The 18,692-nt window shown below is 40.2% G+C and overlaps 1 protein-coding gene across 1 annotated transcript in view; it reads right to left on the bottom strand.

Annotated features, from left to right (window-relative positions):
- Positions 1–15,048: 15,048 nt before the first annotated feature.
- GK5 (glycerol kinase 5 (putative)) overlaps positions 15,049–18,692 on the bottom strand; it is a 65,762-nt gene continuing 62,118 nt past the window's right edge. Inside the window, exon 15 of the mRNA XM_011958218.1 lies at positions 15,049–16,895. Within this exon, the coding sequence (XP_011813608.1) occupies positions 16,747–16,895 (149 nt within the window). The 3' untranslated portion in view covers positions 15,049–16,746. The remainder of the gene's footprint in view (positions 16,896–18,692) is intronic.

Here is an 18,692-nt window from a genome sequence, read left to right as displayed (position 1 = left end):
ACACCCGGGGAGACGCGGCCTGCCCGGTCAAGGCCCAGGAGTTTGAGGCCCCGGAACGCCAACTGTGCGCGCGCCCTCGAGCCTGCCCAAAGAGGAAGGGTCAGGGCGCGCCCCGCGGGCCGTGCAGTGGCAGTAGCGCCGCAGCCGAGATCGCTGCCGATTTCGTCCGCCCTCTCCCTGCCCAGCTACAGCCCCTCTTCCCCCGCGCGAGCTTTGGCGGCGGAGCAGCACGGTGCGCGCCGATTGGCCCTCGGGATGTGAGACGCCAAGCGCCGCTCCCCACGGATTGGCCAGGCCGGCAGTGCGTGCAAGGAGTAAACAAACCCCGCCCCCAGGCTTCCCTTGGAGAGTAGGGGGCCACCAGATGGAGGGGCGGGCATCGTGCACTCAGCCACCGCCCCTTGGTTCCCCCTGTGGCCTCCCTGGGAGCCCTCCCGCAGGACCCGACCACCCCGCTTCCCCGCCGCCTCCAGGGACAGCTGCGGGCCTGAGGCCTAGAATTTTAGACACACTTCCTTCATCCCTCCTATCTCATCCCCCCTACTCCCACCCCGCGACTTGGGTGGGAATCTCTTTTCCAACTGACCCCGAAGCCGGAAAACCCCAGCTCTCTTGGAAAGAGGAGGACTGGGCAGTTCCATCTCGGTCCCCAGGCCTTTGCCGGGTCGCCCTGGGGAAGCATCAATAAGGGACAGAGGGGCGAGTGATCGTGAGTGAGGCTATGTGTGGAGCCAACTGTGGGACACCTTGAAATTATTCAGACAATGGGTTAGAGACCACTGGGAATGTGGAGGTTCTTCAGTATCCAGGCAAGTTAACATCCAAACCAGGACAGGTCATCATGTCCCGCGGAAACTGCACACACCCCACAGGCCCGTACACTTGGTTCCATATGAAAAGATATTGTTCATTCATTCGTGCCGATGTGAAAAACCCTGTGCAAGCAGCGCGTTAGAACGATTAGATCTTTCTCATTTTACTCCAACCAAATTTTATGTTTGTTTTTGAGACGGGGTCTCGCTCTCACCCAGGCTGGAGTGCGGTGGCAGGATCACGGCTCAGTGGAGCCCTGACCTCCCAGTCTCAGGTGATCCTACCACCACAGCCTCCCGAGTAGCTGGGACTACAGCCCCGCGCCACCACACCTGGCTAATTAGAGACGGGGTTTCGCCATGTTTCCCAGGCTGGTCTGGAACTCCTGGACTCAAGAGATCCTCCAGCCTGGGCCTCCGAAAGTGGTGGGATTACAGGCATGAGCCACCGCGCCCGGCCCCAAACACTATTCTTGACATGAGGAGACATCAGTGGACAAAATAGAGAAAAAAACTCCTTCCTTCCTGGAGTTACATTCTAGCAGGATAGGAAAGGTAATATGCAAAAGAATAAGCAAAACAAAAACTACATTACTGCTGATATTTATGCTATGGGGAAAAAAATAAGCAGAGGTGTTGGAGGAATGGCTTCAGTCCTAAATAGAGTGATCAGGGAAGGTGGCACGGAGAAGGTGGTATTTAAGCGAATGCCTAAAGGATGTGAGGTAGGTAAGAGAGCACTTTCAGATCTTTCTCTGGGGCAGGACATAATTGCATGTAACTAGTCCTGAGAGTCCAAGAATGTCAAATGCAGTACTCCACTGACTGATTCTAAAATGCAAAAACCCTAATGGAGTGATTACTTCACATTCTCCAGTAACAAATCAATAAAAATTTATTTAGTTTCCACAAGAAATTTTGTTAAGGTTATATTCAACAAATACTTTTCACTCTAGGTACTACATATACAAAAATCAGCAAGATAGAAAACATCCATCCTCAAGGAACTCAGTGTAGCAGAGGAAATGGATTGTAAACCACCTCAATTCAATGTGTAAGTAACCATGATGAAAGTACACACACAAAGTGCTTGGGCTAATGTAGGTAAAGGGGTCGCTGTCAGAGGAGCTGTAACTATCTTAGGAGGAGGAGGAGCTGTAACTATCTTAGGATCTCTTTATCTATAAAAGAAACTCAGTACTAAATTTGGAGTGAAGCTATCAGGGATTCCCTAACCTCTTTATAGGTTAGAGTCTGAAGATACTAGGTTGAACCATATGAAATTGCTGATAGTGGGCAATTTTCATATGGTTCAACTTACTCTCTTGCAGAGGTAGTATGAGGATTTTGCCATGTAATGCATATAGTAAGTGTTCAATAAATGATGGCAATTATTATATTCATATTATATTATATTCATTGTATAACATAGCTTTTGAAAAAAAAAAGATTTAAAAGTCAATGTTTTGTAACACCTTCCAACACCGTTACATAAAATGGGCAGTGAAAGTTTCAAATTTTCCATAAACTAGTTTGATTTAGTTGTGAATTTCCATGACCTAATCAGGGTATGTTGTAAAAGACAGTAAATGTTAGTTTCACAGCAGGCCAAGAAATTCAGAATAAGGAGGAACAGCTTGGTTTTTAAGCCAAAAACTGAGAATTCTCCAGAACAGAATAAATTGTCAAGTTGCTACAGGGAAGAAAATTCATGTAAATCAATTTTTCATTCCCACTCATAGTTCCAATTTAGCAATTTGCACAACAGTCAGCTTTCTGTCTTCTTTCTTATTTCCCCATTAAGGGATCTTATTTCCTCTGAAAAGGAAAATAAAGTTTCCACCATCTCCAATGCCAGAGAGTAGACATCTGAAATGTGACAGAACATTTATTGATTCTGCAAACACTTATTAAGCACTTATTGTATGCCAAGAACTATGCAAGGTATTGGCAATACAAACACAAATGTCCAAAGAGCTCCATTCATTGGCATTCCTTATGCTTGGAATAATCCCCCAATTCACCCGCAACTCACCTGCACATGCCTTCTCATCTAAACTTAAACAACACTTTCTCCAGAAAAGCTTCCCCTGAGTCCCCATCTCCAACTCTTTTCCCATTTTTTTTTGACTTTCTAACATTCATTAAACTTGTAATTACTCACTAGCTACCTGCCTCCCATTAGACTGTAAGCTTCTAGAATCAAAGACATATCATTCTAATCACTCTCATCTCCTTAGTGCTTAACAGAAGTTCAATGTTTTTATTGAATAGATGAGAGTCCACAGCCCAGCAAATTTGGAAAGAGGAGATAGGTATAGTAAAGTCCTCTGCTTAGAAATATGTGGGCCACAGAAGAGCCAACACAAAGAGGTTGTGAAAAAGACGGGTCCATTCCAGTTAAACCCGAGGCATTTCCATGTGCTGCCTGCTCTCCTGGCACTGGATACTGCTTTTGCAGGTGGAAGTACCAGACTCCTGGACCACTGCCTCTCAAACTTTGAGATGCACAGTAATCACTTAGGGAATCTCACAATTCAGGCTGTAAGGTGTGGCTTCGATCCTGTATCTCCAACAGGCTTCCAAGTGATGCTGGTGCTGCCTCACCAGCCAAAAATCACACTTTGAGTAAGAAGGTCTTTAGTGACACCTTTTATCACACGAAAAGATCTGCAGTTGTCAGAACAGTTTCAGATTTTTTTAAAGGCATCTTCTTTTCACACCAAATCCATCTAGTGACTGACAAAAGAAATAACACTTATAAGTGTTTAATCTGGGTCTTGCTTCTAGAGACAATCCTGTTATGTACAGTTTAATCACCTTAATAGGACAGAGTAGAATCGAAGCCTCGGAATTTCCTCAGGGGGGGATTCAACCTCTCCCCAGGTTTCTGGAATGACTGCATTAGAGCAGTAGAAACGTTTCAAAGTCACCCTTAATAAAAGTAACCCCTTAATATCAAACATAAAATATTTTTTAGGATAAAATATTTTATTCACCGTAAAAAATATAAAGTAAATGTGAGGTATAAGGAATCATGATAAACCCTCATGTACCTGTTTAAGCAACATATTATTTTTATTTTTATTTTTTATTTTATTTTTTTTTTTTGAGGCGGAGTCTCGCTCTGTCGCCCGGACTGGAGTGCAGTGGCTGGATCTCAGCTCACTGCAAGCTCCGCCTCCCGGGTTTACGCCATTCTCCTGCCTCAGCCTCCCGAGTAGCTGGGACTACAGGCGCCCGCCACCTTGCCCGGCTCATTTTTGTATTTTTACTAGAGACGGGGTTTCACCATGATAGCCAGGATGGTCTCGATCTCCTGACCTCGTGATCCGCCCGTCTCGGCCTCCCAAAGTGCTGGGATTACAGGCTTGAGCCACCGCGCCCGGCCTTAAGCAACATATTATTAACACCATTGAAGCCTCATGTGCCCCCTACCAGTGTGTCCCCACAACCTTCCCTTTCCAAAATAACATCTTAAATTCTGTGTATAATTTCCATGTTCTTCTTTATAATCTTAACACACGTGTATGTATATCCAAATAATATATTGCTTAGCTTTTCATGTTTTTGAACTTCATAAATTTGGAATAAAATTTATTATTCATCTGCAAATTTTTTTTTTTGCTCTTTTGTTTAAGAGGGTCATCTATCTTGATGGGTGGTCATTCATTTTCACTAATACAAAAATAACATTTACATACTCCATTCTATTATTTTTTTAATTTTATTTTGAGACAGACTCTTGCTCTGTTGCCCAGGCAGGAGTGCAGTGGCGCAATCTCAGCTCACTGCAAACTCTGCCTCCCAGGTTCAAGTGATTTTCCTGCCTCAGCCTCCCAAGTAGCTGGGATTACAGATGCATGCCACCAGTCCCGGCTAATTTTTGTATTTTTAGTAGAGATGGTGTTTCACTTTGTTGGCCAGGCTGGTCTCGAACTCCTGACCTCAAGTGATCTGCCTGCCTTGGCCTCCCATAGTGCTGGGATTACAGACGTGAGCCACCATGCCCAGTACATAATCCATTCTCTTATTGAAAGGCATTTGGGATTTTTACCTTTTTTCCTATTCTGATGCTGTGAATATTCCTGTCTCCTTTGTACATGTGAAATTTTCCATAGGGTCTTAGATTATGAACAGGGGTGACAGTCAAAATATTTAAAAACTGGTAATGCACAGATCTTAGCTGGTTCTCCTTCCCCACAAATACCCTGACACAATTTCTTATGTGCAGTTGGTTTATTTTGGGAGATGATTCCAGTGAACTGGAGTGGGAGATAGCAAGCATGAAACATGAAGGAGGAAAAGCCAACCCCATGTATTGTGGGTTACTGAGGTGTGTTACTGCAATGATCACTGCTGGAGGCTACTGAGGCTTGATCCTGGACAGGACTCTCCAAGAAGTTTTGAAGAGCACACTTCAAAACTGTCCACTTGAAGGACAGAAGAGGGGCATATTTACACACTGGCTCCCATCCTCACTGTGAAAAAGTTGTTCTGTTGGGTGTCAACTCTCTAGTACTTCAAGGTTTGGACATGGGTGACAATAACAGAGAAGTTCAGACAAGTATTCCAAGCTGACAGTCAGGGAAATCCCAGTCCAGAATAGGAGATATGATAAGGCAAAATGAGGCAAGGTGTTGTCAGCATACACCGGGGCAGCTGATTGCTCCAACAAGTGAAATAAAAAGGTGAGCCAAGATGATAGGAAGTGGGGCAAGAGGTGACCAAAACTGATATAAATAATTGAATGATAAATTAATGGAGAATAAGAGACAGCTCTTCCATACAGTAGAATTCAATTAATAAATAAAAAGGCATAATGGAAATAGAAAATCACCATTACTAGGCACTCAACACCGGAATGATTGTTGCAGGAGAGAACTATCCATGGACAGTAAACTAGTGAGTGAAAAGTGTGATGGCAAACAGGATATTTATGTGGTCTTAAAGTATCTTCTCAGAAAATTCTTATTAACTACTAAAGAAAAATAGTAACCTTGCAGTGGAAAAATCTGGGAGACACTATCTTAATCTATCTTAATCAAGTGATCAAGGTTAACATCATCAGTAATAAGACACAGGGATATAGCTTCACGATAAGATGCGCTGAGAAGTCCACAATATCACTTCTGCAGTATTTTAACAAAAGTGCAAAACCTCAGTCTACACAAAAGAGAAAATCAGGCCAAGCCAAAGTGAGGAACATTCTATAAAATAACTGCCAGTACACTTCAAAAATGTCAAGGCCATGAAAAAAATAGACTGAGGAACTGTCTCAGATTGGAAGAGACTAAGGAGACATGAAAATTAAATACAATGTGGGATCCTGGACTGAATTCTGAACCAGAAAAAGGACATCACTCAGAAAACAGGCAAAATTCAAATAAGATCTGTAGATTAGTTAAGACTACTGTATCAATGTGAATTTCCTGGTTTAACTGTATTATGGTTACACATGATGTTAATTAGGAGAAGCTAATGAAAAGGGAACTCTGTGTACTATTTTTACAACTTTTCTGTAACTCTAAAATTGTTTCAAAACAAAAAGTTAACAATTAAATACCAGGGGATCTTATTAAAATACAGATTCTCATTCAGTAAGTCTGTGATAAGGCGTGAAATTCTGCTTTTCTAAAAAGCATCTAGGTGATGCTGAGACTGCTGGTCCCAATGACATATTTGAGTAGCAAGACTTTTTTCCCCCAGTTGTACTGAGGTATAACTGACATAGAATAAACTGTACATAAAGTGAACAATGTGATGAGTTTTTATGTATGCATACACCCATGAAACCACTGCCACAATCAAAATAATGAATTTATTATTGGGAGATGATTCTAAATAGGTTTCTCATTTCTGTTTGTGTTGCAAGCAGAGACACTGTGGCTTTTGTTGTAAGACAGACATGGTGTCTCCCTCCACAGCAGAGGGCAGTTTTGTCCAACAATCAAACATCGTGAAAATAGTTTTCCTCTGGGACAAGCATCAGACAGGTTTACTTCCAATCTATTACAAAAGACTCAGGTTTCCTGAGCCTGAGGTTCTTCATTCTTCAGCTTTACCAAAAACCACTGCATTCACAGTATCAACCTGAAATGCTCCTCACAGGACTTAGGAGGCAAGGAGAACCAACGTAAATATGAAGATAATTAATGCTTGCTGTGCCGTGAGTAATAAAGTCTTTCATCTCTGAGGCAGGAGTCTCACATCTTTTGTCATCAGTACAGGTTGGGCATCCCGAATCCAAAACTCTGAAATCCTAAATGCTCCCAAATCTGACATTTTAAATTAAAAACTTATTATTACTAGAGACAGCATGTTGCTTGCCCAGACTGGAGTATGGTGATATGATCATATCTTACAGTGACCTCCTGGGTTCAAGTGATCCTTGGGCCTCAGTCTTCCAAGTAGCTGGAACTACAGGCATGACCATCATGCCTGGCTGATTTCCTTATTTATTTATTTATTTTTAGTAACAAGATCTCCCTGTGTTGCCCAAGCTGGTGAAATCTGAGGCTTTTTGAGCACTGACATGATGTGCCAAGGAAATGCTCGGATTTGGGTATCGGATTTCAAGTTTTCAGATTTTGGATGCTCAATTGGTAAGTATCCATAATAAAAATATTCCAAAAAAAAAAAATCTTAAACCCGAAATACTTCCGATCCCCAGCATTTCAGATAAGGGATACTCAACCTGTATCTATAAAACTGTGGGAGACTAACTTGTTAGCTTCCAAAGTCGGGTAAAATTTCAGACTCTTCTCAGTTTTCGACGGTGTTTGGTGATGAAGATTGGGATGCTAATAGAAATAATGGCTTTCTGGAAGAGAGAAGACAAGGGCTCCCATGGGCTGGGTGAAAGGATATGAGAACTCCCTGGGATCTGGTAGCAAATGTTCTTGCTCAAATGGTGGGCAAGGGGGAAGGAAAATTTGGCAAATCTAATGTATTTGCCTTATAATCTTCCCCACCCTCCGTTTTTGTTTTTGTTTGAGACACAGTTTCCCTCTCATGCCCCAGGATGGAGTGCAATGGCACGACCTTGGTTCACTGCAACCTCCGCCTCCCAGGTTCAAGTGATTCTCCTGCCTCAGCCTCCAGAGTAGCTGGGATTACATGCACGTGCCACCATACTTGAATAATTTTTCTATTTTTAGTAGTGATGGAGTTTCACCATGTTGGCCAGGCTGGTCTCAAATTCCTGACCTCAAGTGATCCTCCCACCTCAGCCTCCCAAAGTGCTAGGATTACAGGCATGAGTCACTGCTTCCAGTCTAATCTCCACCTCTTAATGGGTTCTGTTTCTTTCTAAAGAGCAAAAAATACACTAATACTCAATATCATCATCATTTCTTTTTTTCTATAATTTCTTTTAAATAAAACCCATTCTTCAAAATTATTGATACAAAATAACCAGAGAAACTTCAGCAACATCAGCTCCATATATCTCCATCATGTCCCCTGTTCCATGTACTTTTCAATAGACTAATTGCTTTGAACAACAACAACAACAAAAATGCATGACAAAACCAAAACCTCTTCCTTTCTTCAAACAACTCAATGTTCATCATTCTTCTGCTATGAATGTTCATACATCTTCTACTATGAAATAATACCGTGGGCTCATGAGAGACTCCACTATGGTCAAGGAATGGAATCCAGATTATCTGACTGAATCTTCCACCCATATAGATGTCACTAAATATGTCTGTGAACTCGAAGCAAATAACAGAGAAACACAAAATAAAAATGTATTTAATATAGCAACATGTACAGATTATTCAGTTTCATTGTAATTTCCCAATAATTTTAAATTATATTTTTCAGAAAGGATTTTTAACATCTGCTAGGCTAATTCTATGAAATTATCTTTTCTCCAGTTATTTATAATTTTTCTAAATATTTTAAAATACAGTATATTTTCACAACAAATTTTATTTTCCCCACCACAAAGAATTATCCCACTTCTCTAGTAATTTCCTTTGTGCAAGAATGTAGAATATAGACTAATCAGCCTAAATAGGATCTAAAAAGGCAAGGTTACATAAAACCCTTCTTGTCTAACCATATTAAGGCCCAAGTTTACCTAGAGTCACAACTGTAGTTAACAAGTGCTATTTCTCTGGTTGTTTTTGCAAAGTTTCGCCATGTTGCCCAGGCTACCCTCGAACTCCTGGGCTCAAGCGATTCTCTGGCCTCAGCCTCCTGAGTAGCTGGGAATAGAGGAGCATGCCACCATGTCTGGCTCCTCTGTGACTTTCTTAATATGCAGAAACCAAAATAGGTAATAGTATTTAATAAGAAAGTCTAGGTAATTTTGTTTTAAATCCAAAAGTTAAAGTAGACAAAAAGGGAAGGGAAAAATTTTCATATGCAGATGAAAAATATTTCTATTACTGTGGATCCCTGATTTTTTGTATAGATCTTAACAATGATTTATGAGGTTCTCAATGACAATTTAATAAAACTGCAAAATTCATTAAGAACATCAGAGAAGGCCAGGTGCAGTGGCTCACGCCTGCAATCCCAGTATTTTGAGAGGCCAAGGCAGGCGGATCACGAGGTCAGATCGAGACCATCCTGGCTAACACGGTGAAACCCCGTCTCCACTAAAAATACAAAAATTAGCCGGGCGTGGTTGCAGAAGCCTGTAGTCCCAGCTACTCAGGAGGCTGAGGCAGGAGAATGGTGTGAACCTGGGAGGCGGGGCTTGCAGTGAGCCGAGATCACACCACTGCATACTCCAGCCTGGGCAACAGAGCGAGACTCCATCTCAGAAAAAAAAAAAAAAAGAATATCAGAGAAATAAGATTATGAATTTACTGAGGCATACAAATTGGAATCTACATTTACCATCTTGCACAAATAGGAAAGTTTCTAATAACTTATTAACAAAATCATTCTGAAATCTTTACACAAATCAGCCTATTTTAAATAAAAAGGTTAGAAACATTATAACTACGTACAAAGTATATATGTGTATACTTAACATTCTAAGTAAAGATATCTTTCAAAATTTACTATTACACAGTATTAGTACCATACTCTATAATGAGCAAAGAAAGTATATGAGAACTCTTGGGCTCAGTACATTGTAAATATGTTCAAAATGCTATATACATTTTGCCTGAAAAGATTTTTAAAAATCCCACATAATCACATAAACCACTGGACTGATTTTTAAAAACTTTAAAAAAGATATTTAAAGATATGGCTCATAAATGACGAGCTGATGGGTGCTGACGAGTTGATGGGTGCAGCACACCAACATGGCACATGTATACATATGTAACAAACCTGCACGTTGTGCACATGTACCCTAGAACTTAAAGTATAATAATAATAATAATAAAAAAAGATATGGCTCATTAAGCAAACATTTAGTGATCATATCTCACTGCAGCCTCAAACTCCTGGGCTCAAGTGATCCTCCTGCCTCAGTTGGCAAATGGGCAAAAGATATGAACAGAAATTTCACTGAAAAGGATAAACAGAATGGGCTGAAATAAGAAATAGTGACACCACCAAATGCTGGCGAGCATGCAGAGAAACTGGATCACTCATACACTGCTGGTGGGAATGTAAGTGGTACAGCCAGTCTGGAAAACAGTTTGGCCATTTCTTATAAAGATAAGATTCATTTAAATGGGAGTCTCTATATCATTTGTTTCCTAAACATCACAGGTATCTATTAAAACACAGCCATTTTATAATAGACCAAATGTATAGTAAAGTGGGGAAAGACAGTAGAAAAAGAATAACAAAGAATTTCAGAAATATCTGATTTTGCAAGCACCTGTCTCTGTCCTTCCCACTTCAAGATCATTCCTGCATTCCTCTAGGAACAAGGGTCCCATGGGAATATGATGACAATGCAGCCAATGACTTAGGTGCCAATAGATGCTGGTACCAAAATATTTATGGCTATGAGGTTTCAAAACTTAAAAAAAGAAAAATGATTCCTTTTTATTGGAAAGGAGATTTAAAAAGAAAAACAACCAACATGATTTTGAATCATCTATTTAACTTTTTTAGATTACTCTTTTTGATGGGTTCAAACCAGAAGACCTGGGTTTGGGTTTACAATAAGACAATTCTGGGACCAAGTAGGTTGTAAAGGCCCAAGGTGTGTTTGGGGCTTTTTTTCCCTCTCTCTCTCTCTTTTTTTTTTTTTTTTTTTTGAGACAGAGTCTCACTCTGTCACCCAGGCTGGAATGCACTGGCCCAATCTTGGCTCACTGCAACCTCCACGTCCCAGGTTCAAGCAATTCTCCTGTCTCAGCCTCCCAAGTCACTGGGACTACAGGCACATGCCACCATGCCTGGCTAATTTTTGTACTTTTAGTAGAGACAGGGTTTCACCATATTGATCAGGCTGGTCTTGAACTCCTGACCTCAGGTGATCCACCGCCTTGGTCTCCCAAAGCGCTGGGATTACAGGCGTGAGCAACTGCACCTGGCCTTTTTCTCTCTTTTTTTAAATTGAGATGGGGGGGTCTCACTATGTTGCCTAGGCTGGTCTCGAACTCCTGGGCTCAAGTGATCCTCCCGCCTTGGCCTCATACATTGCTGGCATTACAGGTGTGAGCCACCACACTTACCCTGGGGCTTTTAATTCTTACTGAAAACCATAGTCTAAATTTCCCAAAGGGATTCAGAATCCTTTGGGGTAGATTCAAGCCTTCTAGGCCATCTCTGGGATGACTCTAGAATAACTTAAAGTCAAAGAACTCCAGGGGGTACATCTACATGTTTCCTCAAATAATTACAAAATTCTTGCCAGATTCCTGGGCTGGACTATTTTAGATTAAAGACTGGTCCCTTACAGGAGGGGCTATTTATGAAGTTCCTTCCCTATAGCACCAGAGTGTTTGGCACTCTCAAAATTCAATCTGTTAGTCATCTGCAGTCAAATATATAAAACCTGTGAAGAGAGAGGCTTCAATTAAAGCTTAAAAAGTTAATATATCTATGTGTATTTATGGACGTATATCTCTACACAAACAGTTTTTCAAATATATAAACATATTAAGAATTTTATTTTATTTTATTAAGACAGGGCCTTGCCCTGTTGCCCAGGCTGGAGTGCAGTGGCACAATCATAGCTCACAGCAGCCTCGAACTCCTGGGTTCAAGCGATGCTCCTGCTTCAGTTTCCTGAGTAGCTGGGACTACAGGGGCATACCACCACACCTGGCTAATTACAAAAATTATTTTGTAGAGACAAGGTCTCGCTTTGCTGCCCAAGCTGTAGTTGAACTCCTGGCTTCAAGTGATCCTCTGGCCTCAGCCTCCCAAAGTGCTGGGATTATAGGCATGAGCCACTGTGCTTGGCCAAAAATTTTAAATAAACAATATGAGGATTCTAGCTTTCACTACAGAGTAGTTCCTCCTCCTCCTCCTCCTCCTCCTCCTCCCCCTCCTCCTCTTCTTCTTCTTCTTCTTTTTTTGAGATGAGTTTAACTCTTGTTGCCCAGGCTAGAGTGCAATGACACGATCTCAGCTCACTGCAACCTCTGCCTCAGGGGTTCAAGCGGTTCTCCTGCCTCAGCCTCCTGACTAGCTGGGATTACAGGCATGTGCCACCACACCCAGCTAATTTTTTTGTAGTTTTAGTAGAGATGGGGTTTCTCCATGTTGGTCAGGCTGGTCTCAAACTCCCAACCTCAGGTGATCCGCCCTCCTTGGCCTCCCTAAGTGCTGGAAAGAGTATAGTTCTTCTTAATCCAACAGAAAAATATTTTACTCACAACGAATATAAATTGCCCCCATCAACAATTGTATGTAATATCAAGGATAACATGTGTACAAACAAAGTTGCACTAACAAAGTAAAAATGTATCCCACATACATGAAAGCAGTGCTAAGTTCTGGGGAAGCAGACAGTTTCTGCTTTCAGGGAGCTTCCAGTCTGGTAGAGATTTACACAGAAGGCAGATTAAAGAGACTGATTATCTGCTTTGTTCAGAGATAAAAAGGAAGCAAAAAAGCAGGTCAAATCAAAGATGATCTGCAGAATACATTAACCCTACACTGAAATCATGGACCTACTCCAGTAATTAAGGCTGCAGAGGTGGGGCTGGGTGGATGAAAACATCAGAAGACAATTACAGCATGAGTTATTGATTGATTGATTGAGATAGGGTCTCACTTTGTCACCCAGGCTAGAGTACAGTGACATGATCTTGGCTCACTGCAGCCTCCACCTCCTGGAGCTCAAGTGACCTTCCCACCTCAGCCCCCTAATTAGCTGAGACTATATGCGTGTGCCACCACACCCAGCTAATTTGTGTATTTTTTGTAGAGATAGGGATTCGCCAGGTTGCCCAGGCTGGTCTCAAACTCCTGAGCTGAAGTGATCAGCCTGTCTTGGCCTCCCAAAGTGCTAGGATTACACGTGTGAGTCACTGTGCCCAGATGAGATTTCTTTTTTCTTCATTAATCAGCAAAATAGAAACCCTATTTATTTATTTCAAGATACTTTTTTTTTTTTTTTGCTAACAATCATTTCCTAAGGTAAAATGAGGCAGAAAGAAAAGGAGTATGATACTATATTCACTGAGTCTTCAATTTTCTTCTAACAGCCTGTATCAGTGGCTTTCAACTGGGGGCAATTTTGCCTCTCAGAATGGCAATGTTTGAAGACATTTTTGGCCATAACTAGGGGGATGCTACTTGTAGCTAGGGGACAGAGGTCAGGGATACTGCTAAACATCCTATAAAGTACAGCATAGCATCCCAAAATAAAGATTTATCCAGTCCAAAATGTCAATGCTGAGATTAGGAAACCAGGCCATGGTTGGATAAAAAAGATGAAAAAATCAGTACGTCTACAGTATAAAAGCAATTAGCAGCACTTTAAGATAAATTGAACAGGAACATTCTCTTCCTTGATGAGACAGTTGCAGACCTTCTAAAAATATCTGATAGATCCATAATGGGAAAATAAAACTTGCTGAGAAATAGCACAAATTTTTCTAAACTTCAAATACTAGCATACAAATGAAAAACAAACTTGGAAGATAGAAAGGACAAACCAGGTGTGGTGGCTTACACCTGTAATCCTAGCACTTTGGGAGGCCGAGGTGGGCAGATCACAAAGTCAGGAGTTTGAGACCAGCCTGGCCAACATGGTAAAAGCCTGTGTCTACTAAAAATACAAAAACCAGCTGGGCGTGGTGACGTGTACCTGTAATCCCAGCTATTTGGGAGGCTGAGGCAGGAGGATTGCTTGAGCCTGGGAGGTGGAGGTTGCAGTGAGCCGAGATCATGCCACTGCACTCCAGCCTGGGCAACAGAGCAAGACTCTGTCTCCAAAAAAAAGAAAAAGAAAAAGAAAGGACAATTTTGTTGCTCAATTGATCTTATCAACTGTTTCTGCAACCACAAAAGCAAATGTGGTCATGTTTCTGATTTTGGTTAAGTTTGAAAATATTTACTAAACTCTTATCACTAAAAATGGCCACAAATATTAAAAATAAAATATTAGTTTTTAGATTCACAGAAGAAAAAAATCACCACTGACACTTGAGGAGATGCTCGATTACAATGAGAGACATTCAAAGTTACTTTCCAACATTATCTCAAAAGTATTGATCTTTTTTTTTTTTTTCTTTGAGACGCAGTTGCTCTGTTGCCCAGGCTACAGTGCAGTGGCATGATCTTGGCTCACTGCAACCCTCCACCTCCCAGATTTAAGCAATTCTCCTGCCTCAGCCTCCTGAGTAGCTAGGATTACATGCTCGCGCCACCATGCCCAGCTAATTTTTGTACTTTTAGTGAAGACAGGGTTTCGCCGTGTTTGACCAGGCTGGACTCCTGACCTCAAATGATCCATCCACCTCAGCCTCCCAAAGTGTTGTGATTACAGGCGTGAGCCAATGCACCCAGCCCAAAGTATTTATCCTTTATCTTGTGGTTATAGGTTGGGAAAGAAGAATGTGGAAAAGAAGTGAACTAACAAATTTTCAGGTATTAATATTACAATTCAGTATATTCTGACAAAAAGAATTATTTTCTATAAAATTACACCCATTGGCTGGGTGCAGTGGCTCACAGCTGCAATCCCAGCACTTTGGGAGGCCAAGGTGGGAGGATCACTTAAGGCCAGGAATTAAAGACTATCCTGGGCAACATAGCAAGACCCTGTCTCTACAAAAAAAGAAAAAGAAAAAAAATTACACCCACTGAGGAACAGAACGTATAACAGTAAAACAACAGAGCAGCTTCCATGTGATTTTGATAGGAAAGCTTTAATTGGGGACTAAGCTTTGTAAAAAGGATATAAACAGGGGAAAGAATGAAAAGAATAAGATTTATCTACATAATGAAGTTTGACTTTTCACAGTAAATAAAATACCTCTATTTATTAATAACAAAAACATTTCCAAATATTAATTAGTAGATTTAATGATACTATATATTTGCTACAATGCCTTCATCAGAAAATTTAATAATTAAGAAGATACTTGAAGTTCATTCAAATGGCACTTGCAGAAATGCAACTTAACTTCTAGTTCTATCATATCTGTCTCAAAAATGGACACATATGACAGCAAAAACAAAATTCTCTGTAAGTCTCTTCATTAGTTACATTACTATGTAACTAAAATAGCTAGTTCTATAATAAAAGGATTTTATGTGATAAATCCTGACCAAGAGAGAAATAAAGTCATTATTGCTGCAAATCCAAATGGAACCTACCCCAAATATAGCGAGGGGCAAATAAAGTGAAAATATGTTGGAAGGTGGGGTCAACTGCCTTAGGACAATTCTATATCCAACTTGACGCTACTCACAACTTACTCCTCTTCACTGTTTCTTGCAAGAAAGTCTGAGAATGCGAGACTGTCCTTGCTGCTCCCTGTGGATCTCTGGCCGAGTGGCTGAAGGGCAATCCTGAGCATAGAAACACTCTCCTCCCCTCTATCCGCTATCCGCTGCACATACTCAGAGGGATGAGTAGACCGAACAAACATCAAAAAGACGCAGGAACAAATAAAATACCACAGTAAGGCAATTCTTAAGTGGTCAGTAAATTAGGGCACTTTCTTCAAATTAAGCTCTGTCAATTAGGCACTTAATAAAAACAAAAGACATTAATACAAACATCTAAACAATGAAGAAAGATAAAGAACAAGAGAAAGGCAAGATTTGTGTTAACTACCAGCATGTTATACTTCAGCCAGAAGTTTTTGAAAGAAACATTATTTGAGAAGGAAAATAAGTAGTATTTTTCTGTTTCTTAAAAATCAATATTCTTTTTAGTTCATTAACTAAAATTAGTTTTTCAGTGTTTTCAACATAGAAAGAATGCTCAGATTTTGGTTGAACAAGGAAAAATTAAGGCAGTGTCTTTAAGACCAGTAAAGGAAAGCATTAACTAACTCAGAAGCTTATCTGAGAGGGACATAGTAAGCTCATATTTGGATATAATATTAGAAAATTATGGCTTTAAACATAAAATATTAATGTTTCAAAATTCCACATTTTCTCAGTTATTCTTTCTTTTTAGCTATATGTACTTCAAATAACCCACATAAATTTAAAGAATTAAATAAATACATTTCACATAATTTTGGAACAATATGTCCAGAACTATTAGCTTGGATGGTAAATCATTATGTTCCTATGTACCACTGACCCAGTATAAAAAGGAAGAGGACCCATAACTGTCAAAATATGGTTGGAAATGACTAATGTCCTTTGGAATTTGTTACAAAATAGAAGATATAAAGTTTTGAGGTATTGCTGCCTTACCATGATTTAGGGAAAAAAAATAAGAGATTTTTTAAAGCAATGCTTCTTAAGTTATGAAGCTTATTTAACATTTTCTCCTCTTAGTCATTGTCATATTGGTTATCCCTGAGCTTCATCTCATCTGCACGTCACATAAACCAGCCATCTATGGTTTTGATCATGTCATTTAGTGTTATGTCTTGTTATACCAATTCATAGAGCGTTTCACTGCTTTGGTCCAGTTTTCCAGACTCATTTCATATTCTTGACATTTCTTCTGTGGCTTGAAAACCACTTCACTTTGTCTCAGTTTCTTTAGTTCCTCCTTGTCAGTCCAAAACCCTATAGATGAAAAAATTATTCTCAAATTTTAAGGCAAATCATGAGTCCAATAAAGTTTATCCAAAATCCTATGTGAGTTGCTGGTAGAAAGGTAAACAAAAACTATTTTTAAAACAATCCAAAACACTTTGTTACTTTTGAATTTTGTTAGATTGATCATTCCTGAAAATAATTATACCAGGATTTTCAAGTCTTTTGGTTTCTAACTTTCAGCTCAGTTTCTGTGTGGTGGGATACCACATCACTTCTAAAGTAACTACCCTATGCCATCATTTAATTTCATAACTTGCTATTATTAAAACAATCCCAAGTGAAAAAACAGTATATTCTCTGGCCAGGCACAGTGGTTCACACCTGCAATCCCAATGCTTTGGGAGACTGAGGAGGGAAGACCACTTGCTTAGGAGTTCAAGGGTGCAGTGAGCTATGATCACATCACTGCACTCCAGCCTGGGTAACAGAGAAAGACCCTCTCTCTAAAAAAAGAAAAACAGAAGAAGAAAAAGAAAAAAAAAGAAATAGGGTATTTTCTTTTTATGCAATTAAAATAAATGAAGATGTATTAAGATTTTTGTCTTACAGTTTAAGGTAAATGTCAACTTTCTGGAATATGCATAAAATTCAAAGTTGGGGATTAATGTAATAGCTTCTCTTTCAAACTATAGTCTTTTATATAATATATTTAAATTCCAATTTAAGATAATTTTGTAGTCCTAGCATAGACTGCTCTTTGCAGGAAGGATCATATGATATATAATAAAAGCAAGAGAATTTTTTTTTTGGAGACAGCCTCATTCTGTTGCCCAGGCTGGAGTACAGTGGTGCGATCTCAGCTCCCTGCAACCTCCACCTCACGGGTTGAAGCAATTCTCCTGCCTGGGCCTCTAGAGTAGCTCGGCCCATAGGCACGCGCCACCATGTCCAGCTAATTTTTTGTACTTTTAGTAGAGACGGGGTTTCGCCATGTTGGCCAGGCTGGTCTCAAACTCCTGGCTTCAAGTGATCCACCCTCCTCAGCCTCCCAAAGTGTTGGGATTACAGGTGTGAGCCACAGCGCCCAGCGAGAACATTTATAACTAAGATCATAAGTCGTCTGAAATGATACAGGTATGTTATTAGTAAGCTTGGCACATTTCACCTACTGAGCAGTCCACTGCACCTCTTTTGAAGTACTAACAGTCTACAAATCTTCACGAAGTACATTTTCTCTTACCAATAAAACTGACACATAAATTCTCCTTTGTAAAATTTTGTCAGGTCACATTCTTTTTCTTTACAGTCAACGTTTTAGACTATCTATGTTTAAAGGTATTAACGTAGGCTGGGTGCGGTGGCTCATGCCTGTAATCCCAGCACTTTGGGAAGCCGAGGCGGGCAGATCTTCTGAGCTCAGGAGTTTGAGACCACCTTGGGCAACATGGTGAAACCCTGTCTCAACTAAAATATAAAAAATTAGCCGGGCATGGTGGCATGTGCCTATAGTCTCAGCTACTTAGGAGGCTGAGGCACGAGAATCACTTGAGCCCAGGAAGCGGAGTTTGCAGTGACCCAATATTACACCACTGCACTCCAGCTTGGGCTACAGAGTGAGACTCCATCTTAAAAAAAAAAAACAAAACAAAACAAACAAACAAAAAAACTTAAATTAAAAATAAATAAATAAAGGTATTAATGTAGGCAAGTTTTTAAAAGAAAAAAATAGTTTTCATCAGTATACTATAGTTAGATAAATCTAGTCAGGAAAAAAAATGTGTTTCTTAAAATCCTCATTTCCAGAATTTATTGTTTACATTTTAA

Source organism: Colobus angolensis, unplaced genomic scaffold (assembly GCF_000951035.1).
Source record: "Colobus angolensis palliatus isolate OR3802 unplaced genomic scaffold, Cang.pa_1.0 Scaffold46, whole genome shotgun sequence".
NCBI classification, from domain to species: domain Eukaryota; kingdom Metazoa; phylum Chordata; class Mammalia; order Primates; family Cercopithecidae; genus Colobus; species Colobus angolensis.
This window is presented reverse-complemented; position numbering and strand designations above follow the sequence as displayed.